The sequence below is a fragment of the Labrus bergylta genome, chromosome 15 (assembly GCF_963930695.1).
Source record: "Labrus bergylta chromosome 15, fLabBer1.1, whole genome shotgun sequence".
NCBI classification, from domain to species: domain Eukaryota; kingdom Metazoa; phylum Chordata; class Actinopteri; order Labriformes; family Labridae; genus Labrus; species Labrus bergylta.
The window spans coordinates 14,947,515-14,963,669 of record NC_089209.1 but is presented as its reverse complement, the minus strand read 5'-3'; the positions used below and the strand labels follow the sequence as shown (position 1 = coordinate 14,963,669).

The window sequence follows — 16,155 nt, the reverse complement described above, 5'->3', positions numbered from 1 at the left end:
CCGAATCTGTCAGCTTTTTTTTATGCCACTGTGGAACTCTAATGTCTGACATGACATGTTTGTTATTTTGTTTTGTGTCATTTCTCTGTTTTTAATTGTACACAGCAGCATGTTTCCCTCGGTTTGCCCTTTGCTTTTTGTGTTGTCGCTGCTCTTATATGTATATTAATAAATATTTCAGTAGGTTCAGTTAGCTCTCTCTTATGGGGACAGGACTCTAAGTTCATCAGGACCTTCTTTGAGCTCAGAAGATACTTATATCTAAATCTACCAAATAGAAGTATAATACTGATGAAGTTGGACTGATTTATAATTTGACAAGAATTAAGAAGTATGATCATTTTGAGTTGTCTGTAGGAAGGCCTAAAACAAATTATTTTATATACACTTTTCTATAGGCTACTAATAACAACACCTTGACATATAACTACCATCTTTACCTTTTGGAGTTATTTTCCAGTTCTGAAATGCAAAGGAAATCATCACGCAGGGTAACAGTAAGCTTTTTTTCACCTCTAGGAGAAGACTGAAAAAAGACTGCCAAACCAGAAATTTTACAGTAAACAAAACATATGGGGGGGGGGGGGGTCTTTAACACTTTATCTCAGTCTTCCTGACATTCTGATGACGGCCCTGACAGGTGGCCGAGTGATAACATTATTGGTTAAAGTAGGCTACTACAAACAACTCCAGAAATGAGAGCAATTGACAACCTTTATAGAAATCTATGTACATTATTTTTGGATCAACTGACCCATTACAGTAATGCTGAAAAAGCAACAGCGAATTAAGAAGCTTATGGTTTTCATCATGCATTCAAAAAGAAAAAAAAATGAATGAAGCTGCAAATTACCATTCTTGACCATTTATTTTAGGCAAATGCTATGATCTGGAGAACAGGGGTTAATTACTTTCTTATCTCAAGAAAATATATAAAAATAGATAGGAAGGTAATGACCCTGTGATCCAAAGCAGACCATATGCTGTTTGAATCTTGTACATCTTGTTATGTTTATCAGAAATATGAAGTGTCATCACACCAACAGCTTAAAAATGCACATTACCTTAATAATGACTTAATGATTCTTGATTGATAAATTATTAATGTTAAGGCGGCAGATACAACTACAGGCTATACTATGTGATAGACAGATTGATTTATAGAGAGATAGAGAGATAGAAAGGTATAGTCTGGTCAGTGAGGTACATCGTGTTGTTTTGCTCTGATGGGTTAAATAAAACTGTGAGCACGTCATTTGCTCAAACTATTAATAAGAATGTCACTTTGGTATCCCCCTCCCCCTCTGAACCCCATTAGTCCATTGGACTCTTGCCCAACACTGTCCGCATGGCAGCTGGGCGCATGCGCAGCGGCGCGGTTAGCGATAATGAAGTTTAGTGTAATGCGTGTGAAACAGCCTGGTGATCAAAGTTGGACGCGAAGTGAAAATAATACAGTTTCCCGCTGAAGTGAGCGGACAGGTCACCGAGACAGACACACTCGGGACTCGTCTTTGAGTTTTTTTAACGTGTTAAATCGAGTGTGAATGACTCTTCTGGCTTTGTTTTTGGACTCCGGCTCGTAATGGGCAACAGTGGCTGAAGTGTTTTGATCCAGTCAGTGACAGGCTGCAGACAGCAGGGAGAGCTGTGCTGAGACCACTCTGTGTTTGATTATGAAAGTTAGTGAGGAGTGAAGGAAATCTGGGAGCTTTGTTGGGACGAAAATAACCTGATACAGCAGGTAGGCTATGTTCACTTTGTTTCTCTATTTACAGACAGATGCAGAGCTGTGCTTTGACTGCTATGTCAGCTCAGTGAAAGTGAAGGTGGCTGCAGATAGCCATCTGTTATTATTACTGGTACTTTGATTCAGTCAAGCAATCAATCATTTTTTCCATTCAGGCTATTTAACACCATATCCCTAGATGCCTATTTCACGACACTCAACAGAAAGAGCATGCAGTTCTCCACTTTACTTTTTGGTCTTTTTTTTTTATTAAAAGAGAGCCAAAAAAAATGAATCCCTCATAAGCAGTAAGCAACTGTGGCGAGGAAAAACTTACTATTGACAGTCAGAAACTTCGACCAGGTCCTGATTTGTTGTTGCAGCCAGATCTGCCTTGACAAATTCTGATTATTAAAAAAAAAAAAAAAATCTTATTATAAAAGGAAGTATTCTCAATTCAATTGTGGTTATTTTGAGGGCTTGATGCTACTATCCTATAGATGATTCCTTTAAAATGAAAAGTAATGGCCATCGTAAATAGCCAATTTGTTGTGCAAGTTGTTGTCGTTAGGCAATTCCTTACCTGGTTTAAGGCCTATACGTTTTTAATGGATGTGAAATGTGAATCATTTGTTGATTTGTTCTGTGAGCCGGTATAGTATTCATACAATGTGACTTTATTTTATCAATATAGTCTATTCGTTTTACGGTTAATACTTTACCTTAAGAGGAATGTGAATCTTATTTTGTTGAGGCTTGCAGGAAAACAAGAGTGTCATTTTTACAGACACCGGTCTTGTCAATCTGCTGTGAACGTGAACATTTTGATTGTTGAAAGCTCTAAAATGTTTTGATCTTGAATGTGGTGTTGATGAGGATGTGTGAAGGCAGGTCACTCTCTCTTTCCATCATCCCACGTGGAGGCATTCAGCTGCCCCCTCTCTTTGCTCCGCCAGCATCCCTCCGCGGTGTCCACTGCTTTTTCTCCCCATCTCTCGTCCCACGTGGAGTTTGTGTTTATATTTGATATGTAGGAAAGGGGGAATCTTAAACCACGGTCAAGCTCTCGGGGCTTGAATGGCCCCTGGTTATTGGCCTGCCCCCTTACAACCTGACAAGTTACACTGCGACTCAAAATCTGATAGGCCGTCTGCGTCTTAATCCGTGCAGATTACATTTCACATTATGGGCTCAAATTTAACCAAGGATTATTAATGCGCAAACCCTGGATATATGTGACCTAATGAGTTTGGATTTAAGGAAAATAACCATACACAAATTTGCACAAAAGGTAAACACAAAAGTTCTGTATTGCCCCCCCCCCCTTTTTTGCTAAATTGTTTAAAGCCAGATATAGCCTAATATTGGCTCTTGAATAGGCCTATTAAATTCTCGGATTTGCATTGTTAGACGCCTGGAGTTTTCTGTTTACTGTCATGTTTTTTATTTTTTTATTTTTTTTACATTTTAAATAGGTTTTATGATTTTCTCTTTAATTCCAGAAATTTGTGTAGGTCCTTTAATTGTGTGGAATAATGTGTCATTTTATATGAAATAAAATGTAGTCTGATGTTGTTGTTTGTTTATTTTCTTCTAATTAAATGTATCTTGAACAAATAGGGGATATAACACTGACTCGTTAAAATAAATGTCAAATAGAAAGGCCTATTATTTAAATGGTAGGATATAGGGTTAGGTTTTTAATGCCTATCTTGATAAAATAAATAAATAAACAATGTTATTTCCCTTTAATGTGGTCGCCTATGCGTTTAAATATACTTAGGTCTTAATTGTAAAACTCGGGACATATAATAGCGTCATTTATCTTTCCAACTATTCCACAGGCTTAATAAATACTCTGCATGTCCACAATACTTTCCCTTGATATTTGAAGGGTGGTCCATTTAACCCAGATATCAGAGTAGATGCGTGTCTACATTACGCGTGACAAACATTTATTAAAAAAAAAATTATAAAAACATTTGAGGAAGTGGCTTTTTAAAGAAGTATCACAGTAGCAGTCTGCGGTTTGTTCGACGTCCTCCTCTGAACGGTTTGTAAACGTAACATTCCCGCACTGTGTCTGCCTGAGTAGTCCACTTTAAACCCTCCGTCGTCTCATGTGTTTCGTACGTCGCCGTCAAAAGCCGTGGAGGGAAATATAATTCTCTCTGCTGGGACGCCAAAGGAAATGGCAGCATCATTGATTCCTTGCGCAGTGTCAGGTAGCCTAACTACGGGGTGGATTAAGGGCCATGTGAGGCAAACGTGGAGTGGGTGAAGGAGAAACCTATAAGAGGTGGGCAGTGGTTCATTGCACTAACATTAATACAAGTAAAGTTACCAGTATCAACCTGAGGACTATAGCTTTTATTGATATTTTCAAGGATATTTGCAAACTTTGCAACATTCTCACAACAAAAAGTAAAATTATCTGTAAATATTTCACTTTAATGCCCATAAAGCTCGGCATTCATTTTCACGTTTCACATTTAAAAAAATAAGAATAAGATTAAAACATGAATCCAAGAGTGCAAACAGACACTTGGTTGATTCTGTCCTCCACAAAGGTGAGAGGAAGGGAGGGAGAGAGAGAGAGAGAGAAAAGGAGAGAGGGAGGGAGAGAGGGTGAGGGTGTGGGAGGCTGGTGTACAAATCAATTCACCTGAGAGACGCATTATTGTCTTGGGTTTCAGGCGAGGAGGAGCTGAACGCTATGAAAAATTAAAAGGATGCCAGTTAGTTTAAAGGATCGAGCCAGACAACTCACAAACACACACAAACAGACACACACACACACTAAGTAACACAACTGTAAAAAGACGTAGACTGGTCTTATTCAATGCTTTTACTTGATGTTAGATATTACTTTGCTTTTAGCCTTATTTTAGATTAAGTTCAACATAAGAAATAATACTGATTCCAGGTTTCTGTCTGTTAAAAGGAAGTGTTTACTTGTTAAGTAGTAATGTAAAGAGTGCAGTGTAAATCTGCTGCTCAGGATGTAAAGTATCCTGAGTTTGCTGTTATTTGGCGCTATGTAAATAAAACTTGATTGAGTTTTTAAAATATATATTTTTTGGTCTTTTTTTTTTTTTTTTTTTTGCATTTATTGATAATAAAGCTGAAAAGAGGCAGGAAATGGGGGGTGGAAAGAGTAACGTTAACATGCAACAAAGGGCCGATGCCAGGAGTCGACCTTGCACACGATGCTCAGACGCCTGTAACCCTTATACTGTAGCCTATATGAGGGCGTCTGCTGTACCGACTGAGCTTAACCAGCAAAATGGACTGTTCGCTGATTGAAAACATACTCAAAGCCTATATAAAACTGCACAAAGTAGATATTTACAACTTGCTGTATTTGTATATATGAAGAGTAAAAAAAGCAGTTTTAGAAGAAGTTGACACTAGTTTTTCATTATTCAGATCAGCTGCACTCATAAGTATCTGGGGAAAGCAGATCTAATGACAAGGAAGTGTTTTTCTTGTGAGCATGGATTTCTGCCTTCTCTTTTGTTCAACTGTCAAACTTTACTGTGGAGAGGAGCCATTTTGTGCCTGTCTGCCGGGATGCACTTGCATTGTTTTCCACTCGTTCAACCTTCCCTTTGTAACCGCATGACAGTGCGACACGAAGTCCAAGAACAATGACGCAATTTCTGTCAACATTTTCTGATCGCTACGCACTCAACCCTGCTGCAGTTGTAGACAATCACCTCGGCCGCTGCAGACTCCTGCGCCAACCTGTCTCCTGTCTCGTATTAACGGGGTCACTCACTGTCCTGGTGAGCTCGCCAGCCTCTGTGTCTGTGGTCCAGAGCCAGCCAAGCAGCCGGATCATTTACACTTCTCCTTTTTCATTGTTGATATTTACTTCTGCAATTATCTCTCAGCTTCACCCTCGGCTGAAGATGATATGGCGAAGTTAGCGCTCCTGCTTCCCTGATTCGGTCTCCTGTTGCTCACACATAAACACAGTGACAGGAGGCCCGACAGACAAATGTAGATGTGAAAAAAAAAAAGTATGAAAACTGCATCATGATTCAAACCACAATAGAAGCTTTCCAGCAACATCCCCGTGATGATTGCCTTTCATAGACTTTTGCACAGGTGAGCAGTAAAAGGTTTATTTCATTGACGCACATTTTTATTTTCTCTTTTTGTCCCTAAAGTGTGTGTCGGACGACAATCCAAACAGCCATGGAGGCCTCACAGGACCTCAGCGAACAGATGGTGAGTTAAATGCTACTGTAAGCATTCAAGTGTGTGTGTATGTGTGTGTGTGTGTGTGTGAGGATACCTTGTATCAGCCACACAAGTCAGTGGAATGGGTGCGTTGGGAGAGATGTGTGTATGTGAGTGTAGGTTAACACACAGCAGATGTGGCTCAGTGAGTGTACAGTAACCAGATGGCAGCAGTCAGAGTGAATGAGACTTCATGAGAAACAATGCTGGACGAGGACTTCAATCTAGGAACTCTGTGTTTTTCAATGCAACATTATCTGTGAATGCAGCCATGTGTATCCACCACCATTTATCCTTAACTTGATTGTTGTTTATAAAGCACTCTTTCATACAAGCATGCAATCCCAAATAGGAAAAAAAAAGATGGACAGTAGGATATGTTTTACAACACCTAGCTATTTTAAGGCAAAAATAAAATGATTGAATAATTGTCAATTAGTGATTAAATTGCACAACATGGTTTTTCATGCTGTTGGCTTTTTGCTCTCCCATCATCCTGCACAGTCTAGCACACACTGTGCACCTCTATTATGCCCTGCTTTATTTATATTACATAAAGCTTAAATTGTATCATTCATTTTGTCTTATTTAAGTATCTCAATAGCACACGCTCCAAAATTACTTCCTTTTTTCTGTAAACTTACTTGGCATAAACCTGATTTTGGTTCATTTGAGCTGAAACATCAACAAAAAGTAACAAGTCAACAATTAAATTCAGTAATAAACTACAAGTTAAGACATAATTAAACAAAGAAATCATTTAAAATTACCGACTTCAGACCCTGCACTTGGGCACACACACACACACACACACACACACACACACACACACACACACACACACACACACACACACACACACACACACACACACACACACACACACACACACACAGTGTCTCAGGGTTAGTTAGTGTCTCAGCACAGCATGACGATTTTGCGTCACACCAGCGCGCAGCGTCCCACTTCTGCTTGTTTAAAGATCAGGCAGTATTGTTGGGAAAATGATTTTGGCGGAGAGCGAGGTCCACTCGCATTTCAAAGTCGTTAGTCAGCCACCAGAACAGGTGTAATTTCATCTCCTCCTCCTCCTCCTCCTCCTCCTCCTCCTTCTCCATCAGGCTCCCTCCTCTCTGCCTCACTCTCCCTCTGACTCTGCTCTGTAATAATAGCGCAAAGTGGGACAGAGCGCATGAACTATGTTGTTTTTCCCCCCACTTTTTGTGTTGCTATGACAGACTCGCCTAGGGTTTGAATTACACTCGGGCCCCAGCGGAGCTCTGTCACTCATACATACTGTACAAAACATGAACGCAACACAAACAGAGAGAGAGCGAGCGAGAGAGCGAGTGAGAGGAAGAATAAAAGGAAGAAGAAAAGAGGGGCGCATCCATCTTCTCTTTCTGCCATCAAAATATCAAATATTGATGTCCATATTCCACAATTACTTCACCTGCTTTAAATAGGAGCTGATATCATTTATTATGTGAATTTGAGCTGCGCCTCAGAGGCATTGATTAATTGTTCAGGTTGGAGATGAGACCTCAGAGCAGGGTCACAGATTTAATCTTACAGAGCTAAAAGGCTTATAGAGCAGATATATTTGACATAATGGCAACATGTTGAAGTTTACTTTTGGGAGATGGAAAATGGGGATTTAAGATGGTTTGGTATGTATTCAGGAGTCAGTGATGGGATGAAATGTTTGGTGTACTGCAAATTCAACTTGCTAAAATGAAAACAGTCTCTTTCTTTTCATTTTGGAGGTTATATCTTGTGTTGATGAAGACACTACATTGTATTATACCATGATGTGTGTCTAATAAAAATCAGCTCTCATTGGTAACAGTTAGGAGGACGTAGGTAGTTTAGATTCATAGTATGTTTACAAGAAATTGGAATGAGAAAATGTGTTGTCCGAGCAGAAACAGCCACCACTTATACTATTAACTTTGATTTTTTATAGTTTATTAATAATGTGATTTACTGATATGCCATTCTTTCATAAAATTTCAAAATAAATCATGAAAAGAAAATACCTTCACTCTTCCAAAATCTCCAAGTTGACACATTCTCACGCTTAATTTTGTTCCACTTCAAATATGATATGAGACATGTTTGTTAAAATACAATGAATGATGAATCAAACCTGAAAATGTAGCAAAATCACTGAAATAATTCACTTTCAAAAATTCTGCATTAAATTGAATTTAAAATTTATTAAAATTGTATCAAAATTGCTGACATTAACTTTTAATTTGTGTTTAATTTCAATTTGATTTCAATCCAAAACCTTTAAAATCTAATGATAGTTGAATAAAAAGTAAGTTTCCAATATGTTGAACTAAAATTTGAACTGATTACGTTGCTATGTGTTCCTTGTGTTTATCGTTTGACCTGAAAGTGGCTAATTCTTTCCTCTAGTTTAATTGAAATAGGCGTGTCTCAGTTTGCGAACAAAACAGCAAGGACCTCACACACAAAGTTTCGGGGAGTTGATACCTGATACCCTGCCCCTCCCCTCTACCCTTTAAAGCCCCCACCCCCACCCCCACCCCACCTGACCCTTAAACTTCCTCCCCCCCCCACCTCGCACTTTTCCCACCACATCCATCGCGCGTCATCTGGGTTATGGTCAGGCGTCCTCTTTGGCCGCCGCCGCTGCCGCCTGCCTGCCGTCTGGGATCCTCAGGGAGCGCTGGAAGTAGCCCAAGGCAGCAGGGCCAACAGTGTTAGCCCTTAATGCTACTTTTAGCTTGTTTAAGTGTGTCGCTCCACCTGTTGTCACATACTTGTTTAGCTTGAGAGGAGAAGGTGCTAAGTGTTTTTTGTTCCTGTTTTTAGAGAGATGAGGATTGACGGACAATGATGATGCTATTTTGATCAATTCTTTTATTATTCATTTAATTAAATTGTAATTTGCTGAAGCATTAAGAAGACATTTGGTCAAAACAAAGCTCCAATCCTTAAGTAAAGTCACGAACTCTAACAAAGACTCCCTCCAGTCTGCTGGCTGTGGAGGATGTGGGGGGGGGGGGGAGCAGTGGTGTTTGTTGACCCCGGGGAGCCTTGCAGGATTTAAATGTATGACCACCAGAAGAAAAAAGTGAGATGAAGGAGGAGGAAAAAAAAGAGGAGAAAAAAGGTTCTTTTAGCCGTAGCCTTTTCCTCTGGTGCGCTGGGAGAGGCCCGGAGTATGGCAGCTGTCCCAGTCTGTGTGTGTGTGTGTGTGTGTGTGTGTGTGTGTGTGTGTGTGTGTGTGTGTGTGTGTGTGTGTGTGTGTGTGTGTGTGTGTGTGTGTGTGTGTGTGTGTGTGTGTGTGTGTGTGTGTGTGTGTGTGTGTGTGTGTGTGTGTGTGTGTGTGTGTGTGTTTGAGCGAGAGACCAACTTAGAGGAGGAAAGGGGGTCAGGTTGCACCCCTCTTTCACCCCTACAACCCCATACAGACACATTCACACAAACTTACATGCAGCAGCAGTAGCTAAATGCGAGCGCGGCCCGGCCCTGATTGCCAAGATTGCATCGGCGTCTTGGACGGTCATTTCGAAATCTGCCCGACGACAACGCAAGTGGACGGATCATTGGAGTGTGGCGTGTAACAGCTACCCTCCCTGGCATCCCTCTACTAGGCTGGCATCCTGGTTTGTGGCACCAAGATGCACTTAAGTTTCAGCGGGGTGTACAGTGATTCTTGTAAGATTTATGTCTGGATGACAGCTGAGTGTTGAGGAGAGAGTCTGAGGGTCTGACTTACATCCAGCTCTACTCCTTATGAGCTCTACTGAGGGAAGAAACTATAAAATAAAAGCTGTCATTTGTGATTGAAAGTACTCAGATGGAAAGGGAGTGAGTGACAGGCTAGCCACATAAAGAGGGTTTTTGACATCTTGAGTGCTTACCACAAAAACTTTTTTTCACTCTTTGTTTTTTCTGTCCTCTCATGTGCTCAGTTCAATTCACAGAATGCTGTTTATGTCAATCACAACCCAAGAGTTGTTAATATCATTTAAACAATCAGTATCTGTGTACTGTAATGAAGAGGTTCTGAACTGGTATAGCCTCAGGACCCACCCCCAACAAATTTATTTTAAAAAACCGTGACCCAAATTTCTCATATTTTCCAACCAACTAAATTTGTTTTATGAAAAAATTTGCAGTTTGTATCTCAGATAGCAAAAAACATGTGAACCATCAAAAGAAAAGGAACCCGATTAAAAAGCGCTTCACAGACTTTTTGTCACAATAGTTTTTCTCAGCACACATTTTTGATTCTTACAGTTCCAGTTTCTGGTATAGCTCAGCCTGGTGAGGACACTTATGATGGCGATTTTCGTTCCATGTTGATAAGAGATTTGAGTTAGTTTTGACTTAAAGAACAAACTGCAGTTTACCACTGCTTTAAGTCTTCATGCTAAGCTATGCTAATTTTGGTTTTGCTGCTTGAAGCAGACAGGCTTGGGACTGCCACTAACATCCAACAAGACAATAAAGAAGCAAAATGTCCAACACATTGAACTTGGGTTAAGGTTATCAGGGGTTAGGGTTACTGAAATTTGAAATCTTGATATGGACAAACTTGGACATGGACAAACTCTTTGGATAAAGGATCCTTAATGCATGTGAATGATTTAAAAACAACCTCTACAGCCCCTTCATTTTAGTTCTATATAAGATACATGCCAAAGCGTGAACATCTGTCTTCACCAAAGCCGATTCAGATCTTGCTTTGGTTCAGATAACTTATAATGTATTTACAAGAGAGTTGACTGAGAGTCTGGCTGACCAAAGAAAGCGAGCTAGGTGTGAGGTGAGCAGGTCACAGACAGCCTGTGAGCCAATCACAGTCTGACCGAGTCAAACCCCCCAAACAGACTGGAGAATCCATCTAGAAACCCAGAGCGACCAGCGTGGGCTTTCTACAGGAACGCACCAGACAGGAAACCACATGATATGTGTGCTTGTGTGTCTGCTGTGTGTGTGTCCATGTGAAAGTATATGTAATTTTGTGTGTGTGTGTGTGTGTGTGTGTGTGTGTGTGTGTGTGTGTGTGTGTGTGTGTGTGTGTGTGTGTGTGTGTGTGTGTGTGTGTGTGTGTGTGTGTGTGTGTGTGTGTGTGTGTGTGTGTGTGTGTGTGTGTGTGTGTGTGTGTGTGTGTGTGTGTGTGTGTGTAGGTGTGTCTTTCTCTGTTATACACATATTCTTTCTGTGGTGTGGGACGACTGAGGTCATTTGAGTGGAGAGTGTCTCATATTGTGACCAATGCTTGTTTAATGGAAGTGAATCAGGACACCATGCATCAGGCCAAGATTCCTCTCTTTTATTGATTATTCAAGAAGTGAAATCATGTTATAGCCAGATGTTTGATGATCATTTAAACATTGAACTTGATTCACAAGGAAACTAAACCCCTAAAGACCTAGAGAACTACATTATGACGTCCTTCATAAAGTAGTAAAAAATGTATATTTATTTCTTAAAAATAGAGTCCTCCAGATTGCACAGCCCACCGTCTGTTCAGCCTGATCTACTGGTTAAACACTCATCTGCCATTGGTTACAAAAAAAGGAGCATATTTCCTCGTTTTGCTGGGAAGGAAATGAAATTGCAACAGTTGTGCTTTGGTTTCAGAGGAACCTGCCTGCAGTGAGAACTTCCTCTGCTGCTGCGGGGAGATTGTGTTTCTGTCTGTGCACTGAGAATCAGAGAGGTAGCGCAGGGGGCAGAGAGGCTGTGACCTGTGGCTCTAGAGCTGAAACTAATGATTACTTCATTATTATTGAATCAGTGAATGATCATTTTTCCGCAACTTGTTGCCTTTGTTTTGTCTGTCTTTGACTAGAATTAATGGTAGAATTGACCAATCGTGGTGCATGATGGAAATGCAGTCTGTGTAGAGAATGCAGCTAACAAAATGTTCAAGATCAAACATTTCAACTCAAGCAGACAATCTGGGTCGTGAACGTCAATCAGCGTTCAGTTTTCCTGACTTCGTTTGATGCGCCAGAAATTATCGTCTGACTTCCATTCCACTAATTAGTAAATTCACAAAATACTTTTGGCCCGTCCTCAAGATGATACAAAGAATAGTTGAAATTGTGACCTACCACTCAGAAATCAATCATTTTTACAAATCTGTATCATGATGCTGTTTTTTTTGGAAAACTTAAGACAAGTAAATCTGTTAAAAAGTATTGCAAGTAAATCTCAAGAAAATCGGGTTTCTTTCTCGGGCTCATACATCTTCAGCAAGCCAAAATAAAGTGTAACTGTGTAACTCGCTATTTACAGTTCAACTGAGACTCACCAGAAACTGATGAATGGGAGCTACCCTGGGGGGAAGTAATGAACCAGGAAATGATGTTGTTTTACGTTGCAGACATATCTGGAGGTGAATTTTGCTTCACTTTTTGATTTGAACCCATTGTTGCTTCTCAAGGTACAAGTTGGCCTGGAAACATTTCAGCTTACGAAAAAAAGGAAGACTTGGCTGGAAGTTGTTGAACCCAACCACTGGTTACACTGAACTTAGCGAAAAAGTTTTCCATCATAAATTGTCGTCAGAAAATAGAGTTTGTCATCAGTGTGTCCCATAAATGAAACCATCATTAAGATGTTCCATTATTTCTCATTTAGAAATGAACTTGTTCAGCTTTTATTTTGCACTGCCTTAAGCTGTTTGAATTCAACCCCGCTTTTATTTTGAAATAAAGTAAGGATCGAAGGTTACAGCATTAACTTCACCACAGAAAAAGGAACTCGTTATGGATCAAAAAGCAAATGGAAACGGCTAGAAGGAACAGTGAAAAGATTTGAGTCATGCGGTGGACATCACTTTTTGACTCATTAACTGAGCTGTCTGAGAGTTACCTTTGAAATGAAATGAGACATTCAAAGATGCAGCAGTGTTGTTGTATTTCATCACTTTGACTACAGGGAGACACTGTGGAGGTTCATCCACAGTGCGCCTCAAGGGACAAAATAGCATTCTATTAATCGTGATTAAAAAAAAATGAATGCATACTTTTCAGAGTAGTTATTGATGGGTTTCTAGCCCAGTTGTATATTCTGATGTTTTGATCATTTCTAACTCTTGGACACATTTGACTCTTCCTGTCCTTCAGTCTCCTGTCTGTCCCTCTTTCTGTCTGTCTATCTGTCCCCCCCCTCTCTTTCTCCTCAGGCCTGCCCGCCTCTCTGTCTCTCGCTGTGTCTCTCTGGCTATATAGTGATGATTCAGGGCCTATTGTGAAGTCAGCAATCCGATACAGAGGCAGCCAGAGAGCAGGGGAGGGAGGTATAGAGGGAGAGAGTGAGTGAGAGAGAGAGAGAGAGAGAGAGAGAGAGCGAAAGAAAGAGGGATAGCCACAAACAGAAAGGGATTATGGGTGTTCTCATAGCCAGGTCCATGCTGTCTGCGGCCCCAGGGCTGTTTTGGCACCCTTACCTGTCCTCTGCTTTACCTGTTGCTCTCATTCTCTTTTTGTCTTCCTTCATCTTTATCTTTCTCACACCCCCGAGCTCCCTACTGTCCCTTTTTTTAGCCTCCCTCCCCTCCGCCCTTTTTCTATTTCACACTTACGTACATCCTTCTCTCCCTCCCTCCCTCCCCCTCACCCTGCCTGCTTTCTTTGTCGACATATGGTTTTGTAGGTGATTTTATTAGAAAGATGATATGAAGTGTTTCACGGTCCGGTTTGATGGAACAGCTTGAGACATTCAACTCCTGTTCAGCAGTGACTTCTCTAATAATCGTCTGCACAGTCTGAGAGCAGATGGCATGTGTGTGTATGTGTGTGTGTGTGTGTGTGTCTGTCTGTGTGTGTGTGTGTGTGTGTGTGTGTGTCTGTCTGTGTGTGTGTGTGTGTGTGTGTGTGTGTGTGTGTGTGTGTCTGTGTCTGTCTGTGTGTGTGTGTGAGAGAGCATACCTGTCTGTGTCTGCATGTGTCTTTTTTTTTTGAAGGATATCTACCTTATGTCGTACCTCTCGCACGCACACACGCTGTGATGTCATGAGCAGCATTATTTAACAGGCAGCTGGGAGGCCATTCATCATTTAATTAAAAGCGTCTGAAAGGTATCTGAGGCCTAATGAGATTAGCTTTAATTATTCATGCTGCTGCTGCAGCCACACACATGCACTTACACACACACACATGCACTTACACACACACACACACACACACACACACACACACACACACACACACACACACACACACACTCTAGGTATGACCACCACTCAGACTGTCCTTAGACTCTCTGTAACAATACAAAGACAATGTGCACTTTTTGCTTTTAAAGTCTTTGCTAACTTGAATGTACTTTTTGTATGACTCACTCAAACACACACATCTCATTGATTTAGCTCCACGGTGGGATGTGGAGGGGCTCCAGGGGGTGGGTTTGTTGAATTGGTGGGGGGGAAAGATGTGGTATGGGGGCAGAGCAGGGGTGCAGTAGCTGCGGTCAGGTTGGGGGGGGGGGTTATAGATGGATGGTGTTGTGTTTCTTCAGGGCTTACAAAGCAGCAGAGGAGAGGAGCTTTTACTCTTCTAGTTCACTCACTTGGGTCTTTATTTCATCCAAATACATTCTGCTACACAACATGAACTCAACACAACCTGTCTTAAGTATCAGTTTACCCTCCACATCCAAATGTTACTTTTTACTTTCCATGCAGTCGACCCAACAACTATGTTCATTTTTTGGTAATACATATGAGGTAAACATTTTCGTCAGTGGAACAACACTCCATGTCACTATTATTATCGCTTTGATAAAGATGATGTGTACGTCTTTGTTTTCTCTACGTTTAATGATAAATGACACTATCCAGTCCTGTACATGGGGACTATATACACGGACATTGTGAAGAGCCGTAAACTTACGGAGTGCTTAAAAAAACACGACTACTGAATTCTACTGAACGTTTATGAATCAATTAATGAAATGCACAACCAAATTTGAAACGGAGAGAAAAAGAAGCTACAAGAGAAAAATAATCACAAACCAAAAGGATAGAACAACAAGGAAAACTGAAAATAGTTTTTAAAAAAAGTGTCTGTCATAAATTAAAAAACAACTTGTGTCCTAACAAAGAATTAGTAAACAGGCAGTGATGTGGTGATCCTAACAAGCAAGAGTTCTCGTGTAAAAATGTAAATATCTTTAATTTGAAGTATCTATAAATAATTTCTACAATTAACAAATATTCTGTTTTTTAGCAGCGCAGTTGGACTATTTTATGGAACACAAATTGCACGAATAATACATAATTTGTGATTTATAACCCCCAAATTTCACCATTCATAGTCTCCCCCAAAACCTCAACTGCACTTTAACCTGAGATAACTTTTGTGATTAGGTCTGAGATTTGTTCACACAGAATGAGTTTGTAAAGACTTACTCACCTGTGAGCTCCTACTTATTTCATATTTACAGTATATGTTTATATAAGCTTATTGCTTTTGTCTTTATCATATTCAGCATGTCTGGTTCTGTTTGAGGTTTCTGCTTATTGTTCCAAAGTGCTGTGCTCATGGTGGATTAAAGTAGGCTTTTTGTAAATTACAAGAGTCTACTCGCTCTAGCGCTGCTCTTTTTGGTTAAGAGGTAACATTTGCTATAGATTGGTGGTACAAATAAAGATTGATCGATTGATTATTACCTATTGAACATCACAAATTGAAAAATGTTTCCTGAATGTCTGAACTATTCTACTATTCTTTAATGATTCTCAATCGAGCCTTAAATCAAATAACCGGTGTTTACAGTAATATAGAGTTTGGAGTTATAAGTGTGAGGACATGTCTGTAGTATCAAACTCTCTTGTCACAGCGTCTTCCTTTATGACTAATCTGTGACTGAGCTCCTGCTGTGACTCACAAACATCATGCAGTATGTTTCTGCGAGTCACTGACTCATGCATTGAATCATTGTGATCAATTATTCATGGATGCTGATCTTCAATTCATTGATTATTGACTTTTTTCTAGTTTCTATAAACGTTGAAGAGAAATGTTGTAAAAAATATAAACGTCTCCATTCAGTATTATTTAGGCATTCCACACTTTTTGTGTGTTGTTGGGTGTGCTTCTTGGGTTGCTAGCGTGTGCATGCGTGTGTGTGTACGTGTGCATGTGTGTATGCATGTGTGTATGCATGTGTGGGTGCATGCT

At 40.3% G+C, this 16,155-nt stretch overlaps 1 protein-coding gene across 9 annotated transcripts in view; it reads left to right on the top strand.

Moving 5' to 3' along the window:
* Positions 1-1,356: 1,356 nt before the first annotated feature.
* eya4 (EYA transcriptional coactivator and phosphatase 4) overlaps positions 1,357-16,155 on the top strand; it is a 44,068-nt gene continuing 29,269 nt past the window's right edge. For 4 of the 9 annotated variants that reach the window (XM_065963544.1, XM_065963539.1, XM_065963538.1 and 1 more), the window contains exons 1-2: positions 1,358-1,744; positions 5,905-5,965. In XM_065963544.1, the coding sequence (XP_065819616.1) occupies positions 5,933-5,965 (33 nt within the window). In that variant the 5' untranslated portion in view covers positions 1,358-1,744; positions 5,905-5,932. Of the gene's footprint in view, positions 1,745-5,904; positions 5,966-16,155 lie in introns of all 9 variants that reach the window. The other 5 variants (XM_065963545.1, XM_065963542.1, XM_065963543.1 and 2 more) reach the window with 2 other exon arrangements.